This window comes from Urocampus carinirostris, chromosome 10 (assembly GCF_059441175.1).
Source record: "Urocampus carinirostris isolate Australia breed hairy pipefish chromosome 10, RoL_Ucar_1.0, whole genome shotgun sequence".
NCBI classification, from domain to species: domain Eukaryota; kingdom Metazoa; phylum Chordata; class Actinopteri; order Syngnathiformes; family Syngnathidae; genus Urocampus; species Urocampus carinirostris.
In genome coordinates this window covers 9,461,105-9,486,533 of record NC_142358.1, presented here as the reverse complement: position 1 = coordinate 9,486,533, position 25,429 = coordinate 9,461,105, and the positions used below count along the sequence as shown (strand labels likewise).

Below are 25,429 nucleotides of genomic sequence, written 5' to 3'. Positions count from 1 at the left end.
TCTAAATAAAAAAAAAACCCACAAACAAATCATGCAATACCCAAATATTTGACATAAATATCATTTACTTATTTATTTATTCATGTTGTCATTTATTGAAATTTTGTGCACAAATATGTTTGTTAAATAACAAACCAAAATACAGTACATACAAATGTATGGTATACACTTGCGAATATATATATATATATATATATATATATATATATATATATATATATATATATATATATATATATATATACATGCTTTGTTTATTAAGTGTAAAAGAGGCATCTTTGTTGTTTTAATGGACATAAGCTAAGGAACAAGAAATAAATGCTAATCTGAAAACTCAGTAACATATTTTCAGTATTAAGGAGCAAAAGTAACCACGATCATCCTAACTCACTCACTCATGAGAACTTAGTATTGCAATGGAAAATGTGAGCATGTCAATCAGGACTATGTTGAAAATGCTTTTCAGTGAAGACGTCTGTTTGATGTAGCGTGCACGATGTCTCATTCTTATCATGAAGCCTGTCATTTTTTGCTCTTTCCTAATGCGCTAGAAAGTATAGTATGAGTATGTATTTCGGCACAATTTACAAGGACACACCAATAACTCAGCCTTTGCTAGAAAAGTAAAACTTGACACTTAATCTTAAACCTATTAACACCATTGAGAGGAAGTTGAGCTTTTTTATGAAGCATAATTAAACACTGCTTAAGATTATAAGCGTAGTAAGGGTGAGCCCCTAAAAGCCTCAGCTTCAACCTATTCCCTTTGGGCACATGTTAATGTCAATATTGTATTGTTCAGGGTGCAGCACCGTGGCGCAGTGTTTAGCGCATGTGCGGCACAGTTCTGAGGTCATGAGATTCAACCTCCTGTGTGGATGTTTGGATGTTCTGCCCGTGCTTGCGTGGGCACTCCGGTTTCCTCCCATATTCCAAAAACATGTATGTCAGGTTCATTGGCCGGTCCGAATTGTCCCTAGGTGTGAATGAGCGAGTCAGTTGTCTGTCCCTTTGTGCCCTGCGACTGGATGGCAACCAGTTCAGGATGTCCCCTGACCACTGCCTGAAAATAACTGGGATGGGCTCCAGCACCCCCGCGACCCTACTGAGGATAAGCGGTCCTGATAATGGATGTATGGATGAATGTATTGTTCAGCTGATTTTTGTGTGTGTGTTTGCTTGATATTGTTTTTTTTGGCTGTGCCCAAAAAAAACTTTACTCATTCATTTAACTGAAATTAAAATATCTCGCTCACACACACACACACACACACACACACACACACACACACACACACACACACACACACACACACACACACACACACACACACACACACACACACCACACACACCACACACACACACACACACACACACACACATTAGAAAGCTAACAAGCAAGCGCTAGCATTAAGCAAGTAACTAGAAACTAACGTTACGTTTCCTCACTTAATCACTCGGACTTTGCCCGAAAATTCAAACCTGATGCCCAATCTTACCACCATTGTGTGAAAGTGGAAGGTATTTTTTAAATGAGGCACAATTAAACACTGCTTCAGATAATTGACCTGAAATAAAAAGTATCTTACACAAACACACGTGCACGCAGTCATTAATTAGCTTACAAGCAGATGCTAACATTGGTGAGTAACCCGAGATTTAGGTTACATTCCCACACTTAAAATCGTAAATAACAAACGGAGAAAAACAAATAATATAGTGGCTTACCATGTTATTTAGCTCCCTTCATCCTCGTCGGTGACTCCATGATTTGGTTTTGATTGCTGCCTCACCATCATGGTGCTCCCGTGCCCTATCACTTTTGCAAAGCTTCAAGGTGACGCACTTTTTTGTTTTGTAATGTGTGGAGTGCTCCCATACTTATTCGGACTTGAGTCGAATTCTTTTGTCCGTCATGTTTCACAAGTTAAATTTAAGCATAAGCTTTGAAAATAGCCCCTTAGTTCGCACTCCACCTCGCTCTGTTATGCTCGCCTACTCGTGCTGTGTGTGACTTCACTGTACTGAGTGACACATAAATCGAGCAACACAACGCATCAAACAAATTATTCTTTCCCAACGCTTTTAATCACTGATTTTATCGATTCGTTGTTGCAGCTCTAATTCTGATGATTATTTAGTTAGGACAAATCCTGGTATATGTTGAACTAAATGTTTAAATAAACACACACAAAATGATAGATAGATAGATAGATAGATAGATAGATAGATAGATACTTTGTTCATCCCCGAAGGGAAATTCACATTTCCAGCAGCATCCCTGAGCTGAGAACAATCTAGAACAATCGAGAACAATCGAAAATAACACGGGAGCTGTATGTTGTATAAATAATAAAACAGATAAGTAAATCATGTAATACCTACATATATGACATATATGCTTCTATTCATGCATTTTGCCGTTTATTTTTGTTAATTATTTATTTCAGTAGTGGTTTTATCAAGTATTTTGTCATTTTTTAAGTCATTTGTTTTTATGGAGTACCAATCCTGCCAAATTAATAAACCACGTTATACCCAATTATATGATATTAATGCAGCATATTCATCTCTATGCATTTTGTCATTTATTTTGTTATTTATTTATTCGTGTATGTATTTTATAATGTGTTTTGTCGTGTATTTTGTCTCAACAAAGTGTGTTATTCAAATGAGGGGGCGGGTCAAATTTTTTACCTATTAACTTCTATCGATCACAGGTGGAAATCTCAGCCAGTATGACCCGTCCTTTCAATTGAATAACATTTTGTTGTGGCAAAATACTCAACAAAATACATAACAAAATACACGACTAAATACACAACTAAATACATGAACCAGCTCAGTAGCCTAGATGGTAAGGCGCCCGCTTTGAGACTGGGAGGTCGGTGGTTCGCGCCCCGGCCGAGTCATTCCTAAGACTTAAAAAGTGGTCGGCGGCGCCCTCTGTTGGCTGCGGCTGCATCGGCTCGCTACAACGGGTCAGGTGCAATCGACATTTCGTTCTGTGTACATTGTTACACAGAATGACAATACAAGGAAATTATTATTATTATTATTATTATTATTATTATGATGATGAAATAAAACGTTAAATAAATGACCAAATACACAATAAAGGACATGACAAAGTAAGTATTGAAATAAATGAAAAAATAAACAATAACATGCATAAATATATGAATAATTAATGTTTGTCATATTTAGGTTTCAAGTGACTTATTTATGTGTACATTCATTTATAAATGGCCTTTACTGTATTTGTAAGCGTTTTTTTTAAACCTGTATTTTTTCATATGCCAGGATCGGCCCTCCATACACAGTAGCACTAACACACACCTGTGCCTGCATTTAAAACGCCATCTGTTCTTAAAATGTCTGCTTCATTTTTTTGGAGCATTTTTTTTGTAAATAGATTATTTACATGCACAACTCGTATCCAGAACATGACATGTTACAACTGCTCAAGTGTGTGAAGAGAACTTTGGATTTATTTGAGGAGCCATGCTTTCCCTGCTGCTGTAGTTAATATTTCACTCAGAGTATCGTATTTTTACTACAGGGCATACTACATTATAAGGGGAAACCCCCCCAAAAACGTCTTTTGTCAGATATTTTTCATAAATAAGGAGCACTGGACTATAAGGTGCATGAAGTTGAAATACAGTAACAGCAAGGGTTGCTTAAAAAATATATATTTAAATTGAAAGCTTGCTAATTATACATTTACAATTTAAGCTAAGCTAAGCTTAAAAATATTCAATAATTGCTAAAAACAATTTATCCGAGAGTATGTAGTTTTGTATATTCACTCAAATAATCACAACATGTCATACGGACAATTATTGTCCAAAGCAACAACAAAAGAGGATTTGCAATGGGCATTCAAAAGTTGCAGTCCTAAGATACTGTCAAAATTCTGCACTCCTTTTTGTTCCCTTTTATCGCCAAACACTCAACATCTTAACCACAAGAGGCACTCAAAGAACACTCTTTATGTTTATCAAAGGCAGAACAGTTACCATATGCAGTGGCATTTAATTGTCATATGCATTTCCAATTCTATCCTCCGTATTATTCGGTATACAGGGCACACTTTCAAATTGGCTGAGAAGAAAATACAGTACATATATTTCTTTAGGCAAACCAAAGTTTTTTTTTTTTTTTTTTTTTTGCTGGGAAAATAAGAAGGGCAATTACCCCAAAATAAATGCTTCACAGGCTCCAAGTTTAAGCCGGTTGTCCTTAAGCCTCAAACAAGTAACAAGTTAACAGTAAAGGGCGCTTAAGACCACTCTATAGGTTTTATCACAAGGCAGACTACTAGCTTATCATAGTTTGTGAAACTACTGATGTTTACTTACACCTGCTGGAAATATCTGGTCCACAAATCAAAATCTGATTGGCTAAAGCAACACCTTCACCGACACTTGTTTTTTGCTACAGGGCCTGCAGAACTGATAGTTAAGGCCTCCGGGTAGATTTCTGATCCTAGCAGCAGATAATTATGTGATTGGTTAAATGTTTAAATATGAAAGCACATATCTGGAAGCAGCAAGACCAGAAGGAAAGAAATTAAAGGAAGCTGACAGACAATTTGGAATTACTTAACAAGTATTTATAGACTAAATGTAATAACGTCACATTATTCAGCTATTTTGTAAGGCCAGCAGAGAAGGCGTTGCCAGCCCTGACAGACCAGCACTCCCTTATGGTAGTGTATTTTACAGGGGAACTACTGGTCTGATGGTTTAAAACGGGTCACATCCTGTTTTAAACCACAATGTGGCACTCAAAGACCGCTCTATATGTTTCTCAAAGGCAGAACAGGTACCATATGCAGTATAATTTAATTGTAATTTTACATTTCTAAATGTATCCACCATATTTACAGATGTGTAAGGTGCGCGGGTTTATAAGGCGCACTTTTAAATTTCTGGCTAAATTTTGGGGGTTTTAGGCTAGCCTTATAGTCCGGAGAATATGTTAAGTCCGATTTTGTCGAGGAAACCCCATTTAACTTTATTCCTGCCCCGATGGAGGACGTGCTGACCGGTGTCATCCTCCCACATGGTTTCCCCCCTCTGACTAATACTAAGCGGGCAGGGGTGGTTTTCTGGCAGCGATGCATGTCACATCATCTGTCGTCGGATATAGATGCAGACGGCTGGTGGGCGGGAGAGACAACCTGTTAAAGCACATGAAAATACTCGTGTTGTAGAGAAAAGGAAATTATTTATTTGCATCTATAGGTTGGAATGTCAGCGCAATAAACATATGTCTTCTTTTGCATGCTGTTTACGGTGTACTGCCAAAGTACATTCTGGGATGTTGATATCATGTATGACCCTTTCTCAAGGTTTTTTTATTTTCCTCATGCTGAGGTTTTTGGGTTTCCTTTGCACTCATGTTGGTTTCCGATCAGGGGTTGTTCTAATGCTGGTCTGTGCAGCCCTGTGAGATGTTTAGGAATTAAGGCCTATACATTCATAATACATACATAATCCCTTACTTTATTGCGATTTACTTATTACGGTTCCATTACTTCGCAGATTTATATTGTGTGTTGTGTTTTGCATTCTGATTAGCTAAACAGTTGCCTCGCCACTTTTTTGCATGACTGCCTGCGCGACAACGATTTTACGGTTCTACATGTACGTAAAACTGCTTGACGAACCGGCAGGATGTATGCACAAATCTTTTTCATTTTCAAGTTTCTCTAAAAGCCATCATGTCAACAAAACGCCACAAAAGCATCCAAAGGCAGATGAAGATGCTTTCTATTGCCAACAAATCTTGACTTTTTGGCCCGCTAAACTTGCTCTGGAGCCAAATGTGGGTTTTAGGTGCTCCCTGGTGCTTTTTCAAATAATGGAAATAATGGAGAAATATATACCGTAAGGTACGGTAAATGCAGTTTTGCTTTACGTCAAAGTATTATGTAAAGTGGATGGTGTCCTTGAGCCATACAGTTGTGCAATAAAACGTGCCAACCATTCAGCTTCTGTGATAAAATGGCAAGATCATTTTTAAAATGACAAGTCTAATTTGACAGTTCAGAAGTGTTTTGTAAAGAAACATTTAAAAAGTACAGTACTTGTTAAACTCATACTTAAGGTTATGAATTTGATTTTTTTCTAGAGTGGTAAATAAATAAATAAATAAATACATACATAAAGGTTATGACTTTGCGGGTTTTGACTATAGTGGGATGTTTTTTGAACGTATCTCCCACGAAAAACAAGGGATTACTATACAAACAAATGTCAAGTCAAGTCATTTTTATTTGTATAGCCCTAAATCACGAAGAGTCTCAAAATGTGACTTGACTTGTTTTATATTATTGTTTATTAAACTGTGCTAAAGAAAAAGACAATGTTTCCTCACAAAATACAAAACATACACTTTTTCACACATCTGGAGCGTTACACGTAATATGGAGATTTCTAGAATTCTGAGTGATTGATAAATGTGACTAGAACCAGGAAGTACGACCATATTAGTCCTGTGCTCAGGTCTCTGCACTGGCTTCCTGTCACTCAGAGAATACACTTTAAAACAGCTCTGCTAGTGTATAAGTCTCTTCATGGTCTAGCACCAAAGTCTGAGTGATTGATAAATGTGAATAGAACCAGGAAGTACGACCATATTAGTCCTGTGCTCAGGTCTCTGCACTGGCTTCCTGTCACTCAGAGAATAGACTTTAAAACAGCTCTGCTAGTGTATAAGTCTCTTCATGGTCTAGCACCAAAGTACATCTGTGACATGTTGGTCCCATATGAACCATCTCGGACCCTGAGAACCTCAGGGACAGGCCTTCTGCTGGTGCCCAGAGCCAGGACTAAACAGGGTGAAGCTGCGTTTCAGTTCCATGCAGCTAAACTCTGGAATAGTCTTTCTGATGACGTCAGACAGGCGTCTACTCTGACAGTGTTTAAGTCCAGGCTGAAAACAGCTCTGTTCAACTGTGCATACAACTGAAAGGGTTCTATCTGCACTCATTACTTTTACTTTATTTTAATTCATTGATTTTATTATGTTTTATCTGTGGTTTTAATGTATTTTAAAAATCAATTTTTACATTTTCAATGTCTTTTATTCTATGTTTTAACTGTAATTGTGTGTTTTTAACCTTTATCTTTGCCATTTCTGTAAAGCACTTTGAATTGCCTTGTATATGAATTGTGCTACACAAATAAACTTGCCTTGCCATAAATGTAAATTGTTTTTAATATTGGACACTTGCACAGGAGATTTCACAGGACTCCAGTTCATTATTTTGACTATACTTTCGCACTGTTGTTTGTTGCTTAGACATCATTGTCATCAAGGAAGGCCTCTAAAACGGGTTGGATTCTTTTTATCTGAAGGTTCTCTCCCTGTTCTCCTTGCCAGTTCAAATTACACTGATGTCGTCGCTCCTTATTTTCAAGATTCAACTTTTCAGTGATGCTGGTTACTTCTTCATTTATAAACCAGTCTAGTCCATAAAGTGCAAAACAAATATGGCTGATAAATTTAAAGTTTAGTAGATAGTCAAATTAAGAAGGATGACCTTAATGGATTGCAAGAAAAACGGGGGAGCGAACCTTCTGATAAGACATTTTAACGTGTTCTAAAGGTCTTCCCCTGAGCTCTTTCATTTTATTTTTTGCACGTTTTTTTGATAGCTCATCCATCTATCAATCCATTATCTGCACTGCTTATCCTCAGTAAGGCCACGGGGGTGCTGGAGCCCAGCCAGTCGCAGGGCACACAGAGACAGACAACTCACTCGCTCATTCACACCTAGGGACAGTTTGCACCGGCCAATTTACCTGACATGCATGTTTTTGGGAAGTGGGAGGAAACCGGAGTGCCCGGAGGGAACCCATGCAAGCACGGGGAGAACATGCAAACTCTGCAAAGGAAGGTTGGTAGCTGGATTTGAACCCATGACCTAAGAACTGTGCCGCACATGCGCTAACCACTGCGCCGCCTTGCTGCCTTGATAGCTCACGTTTTTTCATATTATTCAAAGCAATCTCTTTCTCTCTCTCTCTTTGTCTCTCTATAAATATATATAGTGTTCTAAATAATACACAATTTCCCTTTAAGCATTCGGACAAAGTATGACTAATTTGGGTGTTTGCTCTCCAACACTCACCTTTTCTTTGGATTTGTTGATCCCTACCCAGTACCTACGTTTGCTGTAAAGGCCGGAAATGCGCAATTTGCAAGGGCTGTGATGTTGTCATGGATACATTTAATCATTGGGTTGTTTTTTTTCCTTTGGTCATCTCTGTCAACAGGGATCATGTTAAATCGTTTTTAAAATTCCCCCAAATCTAACAAGTGTTTCTTTGAATTTTAATAACATTGATATCACGACAATGAATACAATATTATATTATATTCTGTCCTGTCCTAACCTGTACTACCCTATCCTGCCCTACACTATCATACTCTATCCCAGGGGTCTCCAACATGGTGCCTGTGGGCAGCTGGGTGCCCCCTAAAGACAGCTTAGGCGTCAACTGAATTTTTCAGAAAATAGTTTACCAGTGCTGGGTCATTATGATTTTTCTAGTAATTTATTTAATGGTGTAATGAGTATATTTAACCCTACTACCGATAATTAACCTGGTAATAACTTAGTAATAACATGATATATTATTTTTGAACTTCATTTCAAAAAGGGTGCCCTCTGCTTATTATTAAAATGTAGCACACCGCTTGAAAAAGGTTGGAGAACGCTGCCCTATTCTATCATACCTTATCCCAGTGGTCAGGGACCTTTTTGATACAAAGAGCCATAAAAGCAAAAATGTTCTTAAAAAACCTTTTTTAAAAAGCCACACCATATATTTTAGAGAAAATAATCAACAAAACCGCCAAACCTGCTCTCCAGACAAAAGCGAATTCTTCACATTGTATTTCATTGTTATGTTTAATGATTTGATGAAATTTATGAAATAATAGTAATCACATATCCTGTGTCCCATATCAATAAAAATATACGACTTAAAATTCGTCACCCTCCTGGAGTTAAAACGGAGGTTCATTTCGACCATCATTTTTGTCCCAACCAATGGTTTCAACACAAGGGGCAAGCAAAGTTATTTGGTAAAAAAGTCACAAAATACAGGAAACGATAAGTAAATCGTTGTATTTACCTTCAGCGCAGACTGCACTCAGTGAGAGAGAGAAGGGAGTGCCTTGCGCCATGTGGAGAGATCCGCCAGCCTCTACCGCTCACCCAATCAAATTGCTCTGAGTGGTTTGCTGTCGGCGGTTGAATGGTTAGGCCGCAGCACAATCAAACCTTCCTTTGTGGAGTTTGAATGTTCTCCTCGTAATTTGCTGGTCCAAATTGTCCCTAGGTGTGAATGAGGGAGTGAGTTGTCTGTCTTTGTGTGCCCTGCGACTGGCTGGCAACCAGTTCAGGGTGTCCCCTGCCCACTGCCCGAAGACAGCTGGGATGGGCTCCAGCACCCCCACGACCCTACTGAGGATAAATTGTGCAGATAATGGATAGATGGATGGTTTGCTGGCGTTCTTATTTATTTACAGTTTGATCAGTAGGTTTTCATCATAAAGTATCTCAACAGTGAACATACCGTATGTAGTTTACTGAGCTTCATAAATGGCTCACGAGCCATCGTTTCTTGACCCCTGCCCGATCCTACCTCCAAAAAGAAGACAACCCTCATTCATGGTCACATTTTCTCACTACATTAGAATGTGGTTCAGGTATTTCTTTAGGAATAATTCATCTGCTGTGCTCTGAGCTGAGGTTCATGCTCAATGGTCGAATTTCATCAGGCATGATGGTAGCCTGAGACATGCTAATTCACTATTGAGTCAATATCATAGTACACTAATTGTTTTTATAAATCCTGTTAAATAAAACCGAGAGGAACGTTTTTCAAAATTGTAATTAAAATGTAAGAACTAAATGCACAAATAATACAAAAAAAGAAAAAAGAAAAAAAGATAAAAACAATTGAATATGAATACATGCGTAACTAACTGAATTAAAAAAAGGTAAAAACAATGAAAGCACTCCAAATTAAAACATAGAAATGCATTAAGAAATTAGAATAAACAATACATTTGAACATCTATCAATAAACAAAACATCAAGAAATGCTTCAAGAAATATGAATAAAATGACTGTGCAGACTTGATTGTGGTTTCAGAGCATTTACATGCATAAAGTTGTATCAGATATATTGATGCTTTTTTAATGTAAATTTGTACTCATTTTAAATGTATTTGTATTTTATGGAAAAGTTGTATTTATTTTTTATTTATAAATATGTATGTATGTATTGAATTCATCCATCCATCCATTATCTGCACCGCTTATCCTCAGAGGGGTTGCTGGAGGCCATCCCAGGGACACCCTGAACTGGTTGCCAGCCAGTCCCAGGGCACACAGGGACAGACAATTCGCTCGCTCATTCGCACCTAGGGACAATTTGAACCAGCCAATTAGCCTGAAATGCATGTTTTTGAAATGTGGGAGGGCCCGGAGAAAACCCACGCGAGCACGGGGAGAACATACAAACTCCACACAGGAAGGTTCGATTTCATGACCTCAAAACTGTGTCGCACACGCGCTAACCACTGCGCCGCTGTGTTGCCCATGTATTGAATTACCTACTCATATTTAATTTTTCTTGTTTTTTTTTAATCTCCTTTTTACTAACTCACTCATTTATGTCTGTTCATATTTTTATTGATACTTGTACTATTTTTTAGAATTTAACTTTTACTTTCTACAGTATTTATTATATACATTGATATCTCGACCTACGAGCTGTCCAAGATACGACAAATTCCAGGTATGATATGTCAAAAATCTTGCCCAACATATAGATAGATAGATAGATAGATAGATAGATAGATAGATAGATAGATAGATAGATAGATACTTTATTCATCCCCGAAGGGAAATTCACATTTCCAGCAGCATCCCTGAGCTGAGAACAATGCAATAATAAAGCAAAAAGAATACAATATACAAATACCCAGTGTGACGTGCAAATGCCCACTGTAGCGTGTTATATAGAATAACTAAATAGTGCTACACAGAATACATATTGCAATAAGATTCGGTAATATGCAATGTAGGTGGTGTGGTTTAAGGTGGGCTTTTACTCTGCCGGGTAGAGTTAAAGAGCCTCATGGCATGAGGAAGAAAAGATCTCTTCAGTCTGTCCGTAGTACAAGACAGTGACAGCAGTCTGTCGCTGAAACTGCTCTTCTGTCTGGAGATAATGCTGTGTAGTGGATGCGATGGATTGTCCATGATTGACCTCAGCTTTTTCAGTGCTCGTCTCTCAGCTACTGTTGTTAGGCTGTCCAGCTCTTTGCCCACAACGGAGCTCGCTTTCCTAGCCAGTTTATTGAGACGAGAGGCATCCTTCTTCTTGACGCTGTCTCCCCAACACGCTGTCGCATAGAAGAGGGCGCTTGCCACAACTGTCTCATAGAATATTTTCAGGAGCTTTTTGCAGATTTTGAAGGAGGCCAGCCTTCTGAGGAAGTAAAGTCGGCTTTGCCCTTTCCTACATAGAGCTTCTGTGTTGGCAGTCCAGTCCAGTTTGTTGTCCAGCTGCACGCATATAGGAGAAAATCCCAAGTTACCAGAAATTTCCAGACACTTCCATGAGAGACCAGTTGTATTTAGTTATGTATTATGTAGTTATGTAGTTATGTATCATATCCTTATTATATATTTTGGTTTTCTCTATAATAGTGAGTACTTTCAGACTGACAAGTCACTATATTTTCAGAATCTAAATTTGTGTCAGCACGGAGACAAATCAGATGAAAGTTCGGTTGAGTGTGGTTTCTCACTGAGAATTCTTTATGATCTCTGTTGAAGGACCTTTAAAACCGTCTATTATTTTGATGGCAACCCGGATCAAGGCCAATTTCCTGTCACAAGCTCAACCTTTAAAAGCTCCTCTTTGACCTTTTCTGCCACTGCCATATGATCTCTGTTGGAAGTAAATAAAAAAAAGTGTCCCAATTCATATCCTCAATCGCTCAGTCGCTTTATCTTATTTATTGAGGCCTTGAAAGATGAAAAGTCCTTTTAAGTTTTCCAAAATGTACCTTGGTTGCAGTTTTGTTTTTTTTAAACTCACTGTCAATGCAATAAACGCCTCTCTTCATAATGCGTTTAGCCTTCTGGAGAAATGCAGGAGCTATGTCAGGATGCTCTTCCTAGATTTCAACTTTGCGTTTAATACCATCATCTCTGAGATCTTGGTGGGGAAACTATCCCACCTGGGGCTCTCCTCTTCCGTCCGTCGCTTTCTTTCCAACCACGCACAGGTGGGGAAACCTGGCCGCGATGTCTCTTCCACCCTAAAGCTGAGCACTGGATGTCCCCCAAGGATGTGTGCTGTGCCCTCTACAGTTCACCCTGCACACCTCGGACTTTTCAATCACCATCCCACAAACACAAATCTGAAGTTTGCTCACGACACGACCTTGGTCTGACTCATCTCTGATGGTTATGAGGCAGAAGACTGGAAGGAGGTGTAGACGCTGACAACATGGTGTTTCAAACATTTACTCATTAACTTACTGAACACCACAAAATCCAATTAAGCCGTACTCCACCTCAGGAGAGCAAGCGCAGCTTGTGAAAAATATTAATATTGCAAGGTTGCATTGACAAATGTGTACTCAAACCTCTTGGTTGGTTTGGACACATGGAGAAGATGGATGAGGAGCGAATGGTGAATAGGATCTACAGAGCAGAAGTAAATGGAAGGAGACCAAGAGGAAAGCCGCGAATTACGTGGATGGATGGTGTTATGAGTGCACTGCAGGAAAGAGGTCTAAATGTAGTGGAAGCTAGAGCTCTTGTTGGTGATAGGAATGAGTGGAGAGGTGTTGTAAAAGGATAGGGGGATGTTTGGACACGTTCTAAGGGATGGGCAGGGCACCCGTATGATGCGGCAGGGGTAAACCAGTAAAAGCTGTCGGGCCCTGCTGTTGAACAGAAGAGTGTGTTGTGTCACCCTGACCCGAGTGACATGGCCGCTTTCTTGTGTCCCGTTTCATCTGGAGGGACGACAGCATGACCAGCTTAGGTGCCGAGGGTGTTTGGGCATTTGGATTGGCCATGGTCCAAAAATGTTTGTCTGTGTTTTTTGCTATTTTTTTCCCCTTTTTTATTTTCTTGGTTATTGTATGTTTGTCTTGCTGTCGGTCACCCCTCTTGAGGGATATGACCAAGGTACATATATAGATAGTGTCTTAGGGCAATTACAGCTTGGTGGCACCCATCCCTCTCCAGGCCAAAAGTTTTTAACTCCTCCCTACTTTAATTGAGGTAATTTATTGAAATTCAAGTCAAATTAAAAGTGACAAACTTAATCCTTCTCCTTAAAGTATTTGTGCATAGTGCTTGTAGGTAATGTAAGATACTTTATAACCATATGGTTGGTTGGTTGGATCCCTTAACCACGAGGGTCGTAGGGGCACCATTTCCTGTGGTGTGTCTTGGGCAAGTACAGCCCAGTGGTGCCCATCCCTCTCCAGGCCAACATACGTTTCCAGCCAGTCATACAGTAGTTAAAATTATTCTCACTGTATGCACTCCAGGGTAATTGCATTGACAGTCAGAGACGTTTGTGTAACAATACTGATACTATATCCAAAATAACTGGGGAAAAACTATTTTGTTCTTAAATTTTGAGTATCACATTGTTCAATACGCGATGCATCATTTGTGGCTTTCCTTTTAAATATTTTTGATTATTTATCCTTACAACCTTTTATCCTGTAAGTCTTTATTATACGTTTACATCAGAGTGGCATGTCTTGTTGTAAACAATGTTCACTAGGTTGTTATCAATGACAATTGGGACAATTGAATTGAACAATCACTTAGTTATCATATAAAAACAAGAACAATGTACCTAACTCACGTCTATGCTCAACCTCTTTTCCATCTAAACCTCGCATCGATTATTCATGAGCGGATTGGTCAGATCTGGCTAAGCCTCTGGGCACGAGCGTCTGCAGTCTTGTTCTATGCACTCAAGGGGAGGGCTGTGACTCACAAGGCGCATCACATAGCGCTCGTTGCTTGCTTACATCATCCATGCAGCACATGAAAACCATGCGTGCGCGTTCTGCTGTGTTTAGGATGCGGAGTCACACGTGATGCCACCAGGTCCTCACTTTTGATTCTCAAAATTCACAAGGCACATTTTTAGTGGGTATTACAGGGAAGAAGACATTTTTGGAGCATCTGACGGTGTTTGTTTTTTGAAAAGGAATTATATGATGCACGTGGAAAACAGGGGGATCTCAGATTGTTAGTGGTGTGAAAGCGCCCGATCCAGACCAAGCCGCGGCTTCGCATTCTGCAGATGGTCCGGACCATAGCCCGGTTAGGCATTGCTCTGGAGGAAATGAACGGGGGAAATCCGGGTGATGAGGGAGGCGGAGGAGAGAGGGATGCCAGAGGAGAGGAACTCAGGGACAGCAGTAATGCTTTGGATCATTTCAGAAACAATAACGCCAATTTGAACGGGCATTGTGCTGCAGGGCAACACTCCAATGGAGAGGTACGCTCACTTTTTTTTACCACTGATTGGGAACAAAAAGGTATTGTATTTTCTGCATTATAAGGTGGACTGGACTATTAGGCGCATTTATTTTTTTACACAGGTTTTTTCCAGATGCTTGAAATCTTTGAAAATACTTGAATTTTAATGTTGAGTTTTCAAGAATATATAAGTGCTTAAATTTTGTATGAAGTGCTTGTAAATGCTCGAAAAGGTTGCCAGGTTTCTCAACAAGTCTACTTAAAAATGACACAGACATTGCTTTTTGGTGGCTTTGCTCTGTTATTGCATTACTTATTTCCCCTTGATTAACTGCAGCTTCATTAGTTTGTACAACAATGTCTTGTGAAGCGTCTTGCTCGTTATGTAATGGGAAAAACTTCCTGCAACTGAGTATGTAAGCAACATATTACTGTCATTTTTATCTAACACCTAGTAGGGGAGAGATTTGTCTCAAAAAAAGAAAAATAAATTACAATTCACTAAAAATCACATGTCTTTATAAATGCACATGTAAGATTAAAAATTGTACATATATTTGCGTCCTTTAAAATACGTGATTCACACTGGATTTTTACTATTGACGGTACTGGAAAAATTGTAAAATTGGCTTTAAAAGTCCTTAAAAAGTGTTTGAATTTGGCCATAAAATAGGTGGTTGAAACCATTTAAAGTATAAGTCGGTATAACCGTTGCACATTTTATATACTTAGTGTATCTATTCGTGCAGTGACTCAATCTTGCTGACCAAAATCACAAAACATTGTGTGCAATAGGAATTGAACCTGGGTGACGGTGAGGAAAGTTTTGAAACTCCAACACTAGTAATATAGGTGTCACGAAACAGAACGACATTTCATCTTATTTTTACACTATTTTTGCTCACGGTGCCACAGATAACTATTTAAGAATAGAGAAAACAGAAAGTCTTCCTGATAGATAGCAACAAACATAAGAAAAGTACGATGAGGGAAACTATAAAGCTCCCGTTTGATCTTCCCATAAGTAGAAATAAATACCCACAAGTATATGCCAGATAAGTAAATGAACACATAAATAAATGAATTCCTACTTAGATATACAACATAAATGCAATTCAAATTTTGTCATCGTTGTGGTTTATCGTAGTCTTATTTTGTCATCGTATTTTTTCCCTTGTCTGGTTTTGTTATAGTAGTATTGCGCCACGTAATTTGTTGTCGTATTTTGTCGTCATTGTATTTTGTCGTTGGTGTATTTTGTCTCAACAAAATGTTATTCAAATGAGGGGGCGTTTCAATCAGGCTGGGCTTTTTTACCTATGAGTTTGTCATCATCACTCATTTGAAAAACACTTTGTTGCAACAATCCACTGCAAAAATAGACCTGCAAAAAACTAGGACAAAATATGACAACAACAAAATACTTGAAAAAATACAATGACAAAATGAATAGGAAAAGTTAACAAGTGTACCGTAAACCCACGTGTAGTAACACACACATTTAAATACTGCATGCATTTCCAATATTATCCACCGTATTATTAGGTGGTTTTTCAAATGTTTGCCTACTTTGGTTTTTTTGGGTGCTCTTTATGGTCCTTTCATGTCCTTTTCTCAGGGGGACATTGTGCATTTCTTCTCTCCATAATGGGATTAGAATAATTCATGTGATCAATACAGACTTTGACATTCTCCATTTTCCCGCTTTCCTGTCACCTTTCGGCGATTACGTCATGGCCCATCTTTGTTTATTTTGCAGTAGCAAAAGCCATCCTTAAAGCCTTGAGAGAGCCCGTTGGTATTTGTGGAAACGCTTTCATAGACATAACACACCCTTTGTTAATCTCAACACTCATCTGGATAATCCACATACATGTGTGAGGGACTCGAGATAATCTTGTTGGGGGCAGGCGAATATTTACCCGTAGTTTTCTATCCAAACACATGTTTACACATCGACCGGGTGAGTTGCAATTTTGAGGAGTATATTTTTGGATAGTGCAACGTATTATTTGCCTACTGATTAGTGAAAAAATGGGAACATGGCACTCCAGGATCACGAGATAAAAAGGTAAAAGATAAATAAGGTAAAAGAATATCAGGATAAGTAATCAAAAATATTTTCAAGGTAGTACAGTAATTCCTTAATTTCAGACAAAGGGATTTTGTCATCTTTTTTTTTTACAAACAAATAGGCTCAATTGTAGCGTCTGTCTGTCCTTATTCATGAATTCACTTTTCTCACCACACTGCTTCACTACGTCTACTCGGGGGCCACCTACAAAATCTCAATGGCTGAATTTAGAAAGACTAGGCCGTGGGGGCTTCCTTGATGTGTGGACAAAGATATGATCAAAGCCACTACTGCTATCTAGAGGTGATTTATCATACTGAAAACATTCCCAGGAGCTGGACACTTACTGATCAGCTTTTCCAAACCCTCTATAATAGTTAAAAAAAAAACTATTTTTACTTTCTGGCACTCAGGGCCAATGCTTCTGAAAACGTCCCGCAATAGTCATAACCCGCACAGCAGAAATCTTTATTTATTGATTTGTTTTATTTATTTATTTGTTTGTTTGTATGTTTATTAAATACTCAATAACAAATCCACTTCACAGGCTCAAGTATTTGGTGAACAAATAAAGCACTGAAGTTGAAAACATTTTTCTAAAAATAATTACTGTCAAATTGTGTTTTTAAAGAATATTTTTGCTCTATTGCATAACTTTATCAAGGACATGATCAGCTTTACCTTATTCAACATTTTGGACATAATGGAAAACAGCATCCACTCAGCAATCCAAAAAAAGCATATTTTGACCCCCAAAAAGCTTAAACTTTGTGAACTGGTAATTCACCCCAGGAAGCGGCAGTGAGGCACCAAAACAACTGGAACACCAGTGATATGGATGGCCTTCTAATTCTTAACATTCTGACATTTTAAAAGCCATTAGAATTTAAACCATCATCACACCAATTGTATTTATTTTCATACCAACATCAAATTTACAATCTATTTATTTAATGACCTTCAAATATTGATTCACCATTGGATACACCCAGAGTTGTTTCCTCCGCCGTGATTTTTATGCATTTATTTATACCTCTAACATTTGTCTCTGGTACCATGACTGAAAATAGTGTGATAAGATAAAATCAAATGCCTTTTCGTATGTTGGTGCTTTCACCACTGCGTCCCTGGTTCTTTTCCCTTTGCATCTAATGTTTTGCGATTATGGTCAGCGATACTTTCTGACTGATCAATCATTGCACGAATACGGTAAAACCTTGTGTATAAGGGCACCTAAACTTTGAGTTCTCTTTTATGTAAAAAAAATAATCTGTGTTTTACACAAATGACTATGATAAACAAGGCTTTGGACCACCCCGGCCACCACCTGTTGCCCTCTGGTTGGTGCTACAGGTCCACCAAAACTAGGACAAATAGGCTCAGAGACAGCTTCTTCCCCAAGAAATCACCGCCCTAAACCAGGGCACAAAACTGTGAAAAAAATATTTTGCGACTTATTTTGTGTTTGTTCTTTTTTCTTGCTTCTAAATGAAACTGAAAATTCATACGATTGCACAAAACTAAAAATATATACCTTTTCACTTTTTGTTTTTCTTGTTGCTGCCAAATTTTATTGTACTTATTTTCATTGCACTCATGGTACAATGCATTTTTTCATTGCGTTATAATCATAACTTAGGCCAGTTTTCTAAGCACTACGTTCTAAATATATTTTGCCTATTTATCGTGATAGTCTTCTCTTTTTTCTCTTTAAGAGTCTTTTACATTTTTACCCTGGAATGCCATGTCTCATCTCTTTGCCTACAATGTTTCACAATGTTCATATCAATGGCAATAAAGACAATTCACTTCAATTCATTCAATGATCACTAAAGAGCAGGTCATAGCTGCAAATTAGAATTTGCTAGTAACAACATCCGCTTTTGTTTAGTGCATGATTACCTAATGCCAGGCCACCTTATATTAACTTCAGATCTCTGGAGCAGTCAAAGTGCAGAATGGTGGTGGCTACGCAATATTAACGTGCTGTTAGGCAGCCTGTTGATGCATCAGTCAGGCTGTTGCTGTGGGATATAGCCAACAAATTAGTGGACTGTGGCTAGAGGGTTCAGCATTTAATTAGTTTTTTGAAACTGTGAAGACAGTATTGGGATTAATGGAATGTTTGATTCATTTTTATTCCTCCCACATAAAAAAAATTCAATGATTTGACAGTAAAAAGCAGGGATGGGCAGAAGAATCATGGGCCCTATTGGGTTAAAAAAAGTTGCAAAGCAGCCGGAGTAAAAAAAAAACCGTATGATTTATGTATTTAATTTATTGTATATGCCGATAAAGAGTCTTAAATCTGATCGCTTGGCAATTAATTGCAAGTTTCTAAGATTGCACAAGCCAAGAAATTTGATGGTTTTACCCTTCCTCCTAAATTTTGGAACAAAATGTTTTTTCTCCGGTGATTTAGGATCTCATTGTTTGTCATTGGCAAAATATGGCACATCCCTGAAGAAAGGAATGGTGCTTTATTTTCCTCATTCTGAGGTTTTGAGTTTTTCCTCGCCCTCATGCAGGTTTTATATCTTGATAAATACATTTGATTAAAATAAGCAAATACAAAAATATTTCACCAGCTATTTGTATGTTGACTGTGAGTCCATTTAAAAAAATACAGCTTTTATATGTGCACAAAAAGTTACACGAGGTAAGAAAGATTCTTAAACAACGCATTTTTATGAGTAAGACTTGTTTGCATTATATTAAATGATTGATTTATTGATATAAAATTTCTTTTTTGATTTGTATTTGTATTTTTTTGGGGATAATAAAGTTCACCTGAATTTGCCTTTTATATTTTGTATTTAACATAGAAAGTGCTAAAGCTTCTTTAAACTGCAAGGACACCCAGCTGCTATTTGTAATTGTGTATTTTTTAAATCCAGGTGATTACAATACTTTAAACAGAGCAAGTCAAATAACACCAGGATAGTTTGTCTCTTGAAATGTTTTCTGAGCTTTGTTTTGCTTGCCAGATTAGATCCATCAGTGGGACGGATTTGTCCCACGGGTTGTATTTTGCCCACCACTAGTATAGAGCTAAAAAGTAAATTTCATTCCTTTATTCCTTTCCTTAACTGTCCTCCAGACTTTAGCTACAGTGTTGCTGTTGCTCTCTGAGTCAGACCCACCTCTTTGTCAGTGTCGCCATGGTTACTTGGTTGCTACCAAAATGAAAATGGAACTATTTGTTAGCGTAATTTCACTACTTTCTCCGAAAAGCCATCATTGGCTCCAGCTGCATTTCCCGGAGCAAGAAATGATATACAGTATGTCCCGTTTTAACCCACAACATCAAAATGCACTCAAGGGATCTCTGCACTCAACACATCCATGTGGGAATTTCCTTTTCATATATTTATAGCTTGGCATTGCTTGGGGGGGCTTGCACGTGTTGCAAGGTTTTGTCTCATTTTTGATCCCCCAGATAATTTTGAAGCTTCCGTTGAGCTGCGCTCAATAAGAGCTCATGACCCGAACTGATTACGACACTAAAGACGAACGTATTTGTCATTGTGAGAGTGTTAGTGATCAATTGTGTTGTGTTCTTTGTCAGTTTTAGAATATTCAATGAGATGTTTTATTCAGTGATTCAGTGAATTTAGTTAAATATCTGACTTCCTCATATCTTTGCAGGACATGAGAAAACATGTCATGATGACACTGCTGGACACTGAGAGATCCTATGTTGAGTCACTACGAACTCTGATTCAGGTAAGAGCCCACCTACATTTCACCCTAACTGCGTACTGCCCGATGATTGCTGGGATGGGCTCCAGCACCCCCGCGACCCTACTGAGGATAAGCGGTGCAGCTGATGAGATGAGATATATATATATATATATATAATGTATATGTATATATATATATATATATATATATATATATATATATATATATATATATACATATGGTCTCCATGCAGTGCATATAGCACACAGCATTATATATATATATATATATATATATATATATATATATATATGTATTCACACACAGTAATCCCTCCCAAGAAGTAATGTGAAGTAGAAAACCTTTATTGATCTATTTTTTTATTTAATAATCAAGTACAATCACAATTTACTGGCCTAAGTATTTAACCAATAAAAGTACTGCACTTTATAAACTTTTTTTTTCTTCACAAATAACTTCTGTACTTTTAAATTATGATTTTTTAACAATGGTATGGTTTAAGGACACAATCCACCTTACTTTGCACCAGTGCTTCTCTATTATTTTCTGTCACACGGCCCTTCGGAAGTAGAAATCCTCTCAAGCCCCTCAGGCTACCCCCAACCCCTTTTCCCGAGTATAATTTGTCTATACAATTGTTTTAAATATACCTCTGCATTAACACCGTATTCTTATTAATGTACAAGAGGACAAAAATAGCTTTATTAACTGTTACAAAAAAGATTTAAAGTACATCTGAAATTTAAAACGAAAAAAGAAATCTTTAGATTATCAAGAATTTTTGTCTGACCATGTCAAACTATACTAAAAAATGACATTACATAAAAACATCAAGCAATAATAATAATGCATTTAAACAGATCACCAATATTAACTCATTTATTATTAACAATTTATTTGGCTTCGTGCTGCCAAAAGCTTTTACATAGCAAGCATGCGGATCTTTGGCGACCTCCGTGGTCGCAGTGAACGTTTTGTCAAACTTCCTCAGGAGGAGATGTTTGTTTCCCTTTAGCTCGTCTCTCTTCGCTTTTCCCCTCCTCCGGGTCAAATATTGGTGTGTACACTTCATACTCAATGCTGTGTGCTATATGCACTGCATGGAGACCATATGTAAACAAAACACTCTGCCAATGAGAACGCCACTGCCTCCCTAGCATAGTGGAGGTATAATTACACTTGATTCTGGAATCCTTTTTTAAAAACAGTTCCCTTGACGGAGCCTCGCGGTTCACTTAGGGCACCCACTGTTTGAGAACCACTGCTTTACATGATACTTTGCTGCCATCATGTGAACTGAATTTAGCTTCCAGTTTTGTCCTACAGAGCCATATATATTTCCTTTATTAAACATTTTTGAAAAAGTGCCAGGAAGCCACAAGGGAGCGCCAAAGGTCCCTATGTGGCTCCAGAGCAAGTTTAGTGGGTCGAGAAGTCCAACTTTGTTTGCGATAGAAAGAACTTTCCTCTGTTTAGCCAATCAGAATGCAGAACACAATGCACAATGAAAGTCTGCAAAGTAGCAAAACCGTGATAAGAAAACCGTGATACAGCTTGGTGTTGCTCTCTATATGGAAGACCATTTAAAAGTTTGGGATTGCTTATAAATTTATTTGTGACAAAAAAGCAGTGTTCAATGAACATAACATGAAATTAATCAGAAATACACCCCGCACATTGTTAATGTAGTTAATGTCTATCATAGCTGCAAATGTCTGTTTTTATGCAATATCTACATAGGTGTATAGAGACCCATTTCTAGCAACCAGCATTCCAGTGTTATAGTTGTACATTGTGTTTGCTAATTGCGTTAGAAGGCTAATGCGGTGCTTTTCAAAATTAGTCCTTAAAGGAAAAGTACCAAAAAGTACTAAAAAGTACACAAATACTCCAAAGTTCAAAGATAACTTAAGTTATGAAAAAATAAAACAAGTACACAATACTCAAAAGTACTGAAAAGTATCGAAAAGTACAAACAATATATTAAAGTGCAAATAAGTACTCCAAAATATCAAATAAAATAATAAAAAGTACTAAAAATAATGAAAAAATACTAGAAAAAAATTATTAGAAGTACTTAAAGGTATAAAATATTGATAACAATTACAACTCTTTCTCAAACATAGTAAAAAACATTGAAAGTACTGAAGTACCAAAAAGTATTGAAGTATGAAAGAGTACCAAAAAGTCCAAGCTGATAAGTATAAGAAAGTACTGAAGAGTACCAAAAGGTACAAAAAGTATTGAGAAGTACTAAAAAGTATCAAATGAAAAGTGTGGTAAAAAAAACAATACTACAAATTCTGAGAAAAGTACCGTATTTTCCGCACTATAGGGCGCACCGGGTTATAGGGCGCACCCCCAAAAAATAGTTTTTGGTCCTATATCTTCCATAGATAAGGCGCACCGGATTATAAGGCGCTACAATGGGAACGTCGACAAAACAGTCAGATAGTTCAGCCAAACTTATTACCCCCTTAACATTCCCAAAGCTTGCAAAGAAGCGAATACGTGTCGTAGACACGTGCGGATGCGGTGTCCGTACGATGTCACTTAAATGCGTCATTTCAAATATCATTCGGAAGGTGGAAGTCTTGGGATTCAAGAAATGCCAAACATTTCTATGTTTCTATTTTCTTTTTCGCTCACAACTTTACTGTGCATATGACAATAAACACTTGGAATTGAGTTGAATTCACTCAACTCATCACAGCAACATCAAGATCGTTCTAAAACAAGATACCGGGAAAATATAAAGCCGCATAACTCACCTAAGTTCTCATGTTCAATAATGATACGCAACCATGGTCTTCTTACAACCGTGAGTGAAGTAAATCCAGGAGAGTAGAATATTTACAAATACAGACTAATGAAACATGTTTCTTTATGGCGTACTTTAGCAAGCTTGCTACGCCATTGCTAAACTCGGCCAAATGTAGGGTTTGTTTTGGCCATCTAGCCAATCCGAGGCTCCGAATAACTTCAGCCAATAGTGATCGATTCAAATGATGATTGACACATTGGTTAGCAAATGAAACGCCGGTATATAAATCCCAGCATACACTGCGGACTACTCCACGTTCGGGGTAAAATCGAGTCGGCGGCTGTTGAGTAAGTTGCGAGACCTTGCGAATTTAATATTGAGCCATATATAAGGTGCACTGTGTTATAAGGCGCATGGTCAGCTTTTGAAAAAAATTAAGACTTTTAGGTGCGCCTTATAGTGCGGAAAATACGGTACTTAAATAAATGATAAAATACAGAAAATTACAAAAACAACTGTAAATTAAAAAAAAGTTCTGAAAAGAAAAACAATAATGACAAGTCTTGACAAGTATGGAAATAAGCGTAGTAAAAGTACGAAACGATATTGTAAAGAATGTAAAAGTACTGCAAAGTTTATGAATTTTGTAAAATGTTTTTTTTTTGTTTACCTCAGGCTCTTGGAAATGCCAAGACTGAAATCCCCTGTCATGAACATGTTTTAATGAGTGTATTATTGTAAAATTTGAAAGATATAGCATACCAAAATTATGAGCAAAAGCATCTGCCAATGGGGCTGTGTTTTTTTCAGTGCTCATTAATTTTATTAAAGTGTTTTTTAGTTATTTATCTTTTTTTTTTTTTAATTAATTTTATTTCTGTGCTTCTACCTTTGTGGGCAAAGTTTAGGAAAGCCTGTTTCTGTTCCCTGATTGTGCCACACTGCATATTTGCAAAATTTGTCAGCAGGCACCATAAAGCCATTTTCACACTTGACTCACTCATAGTGAAGGAGACACTCGAAAATGTGAAATTACCTTTATCCAGTGCCCATATTTAGAAAGAGCTACGTCAAAGCCGATACGGGATAAAAAGATTCTTCTCGTTTGCACCTCAGATAGACTATTGTAAAATTCTCCAAAATTGCGGTAAATAACTCCCTAGTGCCCTACAATTGCAAGCAAATTGTCTTTCATTGTAAGGTCTCAGTTGAACATTTTCAAATTTTAGTGTTTCAAACTTTCTTGGTATTCGCTTGATAAATTTATAGTTTATTTTAGTAGACACTAAAAATAATGAGGGAAGACATCAATTAATTTTTAACTTGCAAGGAGAACTGGAGAGGACTTTACAAACCTGTTCTAAATGGCTTTCCCAGAGCACTTTTTATTAAATTTCCTAGGTTACAAAAGCACATCCACCCTGAAAGAACAGTGTATAATACTTAATGCCTTTTAGTAGTAGAAAAACTTTCATTTAGCAAATCAAAAAACAAAAACATAGATTTGAATCAGAGGCAGAAAATATATAATAATGCAGTGGTTAGCCTGGTTTGAGACCAGGGGGAAAAATATGTTGGGCCTGAGAGAAATGGGTGCCACCAGGCTGTACTTGCCCAAGACACACCACAGGAAATGGTGCCCTGACTGGCCGTATATCACTTCACATGTTATTTTCACACTAAACGACAAGCGGCCACTCTAGCCCTGTTTTTATCATTTGAACTTGCCCTGTTGTGTGGAGCCATTTTTCTAAGCGGAATGAGGAAGCGAAGCGGCTTATTGTCTCATTCCGGAGTTGGGGGAGTTGTTTACCGGTATAAGTTAGACCATGGATGAATATTTCATTGAATTTTGGATTTGGAGTGAAGCTCTAAGCATGTTCTTTATGCTCGACTTATCTGAATAACCCTTAATATGTTACGTCGTTACTGAAACTAACAGGCTTTTCAATCATGTATCGTTAATGTACCGTACGAACGTATTCAGGCTGTTCTGTGCTTTAATTTAAATCGCCTTTCAAAATGACATGTATGTTTGTGTTGTTGGATCCTATCAATTAAATTCCCCTTGAAAATGCGACTTATACTCAGGAGTGTGACTTAAACATGCTTTTTCCTTTTTGATTATGCATTTTTTGGCTGGTGCAACTTATACTCCGGAGAGACTTATAGCAGCAAAAAAATACATTATTACAAGCTCTAAAAGACGCTGTTATGGACTGAGTAAGTGGTTTAACTCCGTTTTTTTAATTTTAATTTTTATTTAATAAGACATGCAAACATATTTTCGTGTCCAGAGCACCGAATAAGTTAAAACAGC

General features: G+C 37.6%; 2 protein-coding genes across 3 annotated transcripts in view; one reads left to right on the top strand and one right to left on the bottom strand.

Annotated features, from left to right (window-relative positions):
- Positions 1–25,429, top strand: part of arhgef17 (Rho guanine nucleotide exchange factor (GEF) 17) — a 118,496-nt gene that overhangs the window by 55,516 nt on the left and 37,551 nt on the right. Inside the window, exon 2 of the mRNA XM_088345259.1 lies at positions 20,289–20,366. Within this exon, the coding sequence (XP_088201385.1) occupies positions 20,289–20,366 (78 nt within the window). The remainder of the gene's footprint in view (positions 1–20,288; positions 20,367–25,429) is intronic.
- Positions 10,908–14,052, bottom strand: LOC148357660 (uncharacterized). Of its 2 annotated transcripts, none has more exons than XR_015851535.1 (2): positions 13,932–14,052; positions 10,908–11,605 (listed from the first exon to the last, which is right to left on the bottom strand). XR_015851535.1 is itself a non-coding variant. In XM_088345763.1 (2 exons), the coding sequence occupies exons 1-2, from the start codon at positions 13,962–13,964 to the stop codon at positions 11,132–11,134; spliced, it is 498 nt and encodes a 165-aa protein (XP_088201889.1). In that variant the 5' UTR covers positions 13,965–14,040; the 3' UTR covers positions 10,908–11,131. The 2 variants fall into 2 exon arrangements, 1 of the variants encoding a protein (XP_088201889.1); XM_088345763.1 differs by having other exon boundaries at positions 13,941–14,040.

Coding starts and splice junctions, on each gene's coding strand:
- LOC148357660 (XM_088345763.1), bottom strand. CDS start 13,964: ATGGAAAAGAGGTTGAGCATAGAC. Junction 11,606..13,940: donor AAAAGAGGTTGAGCATAGAC/GTGAGTTAGGTA, acceptor ATATGCGTGCAG/CTGGACAACAAACTGGACTG.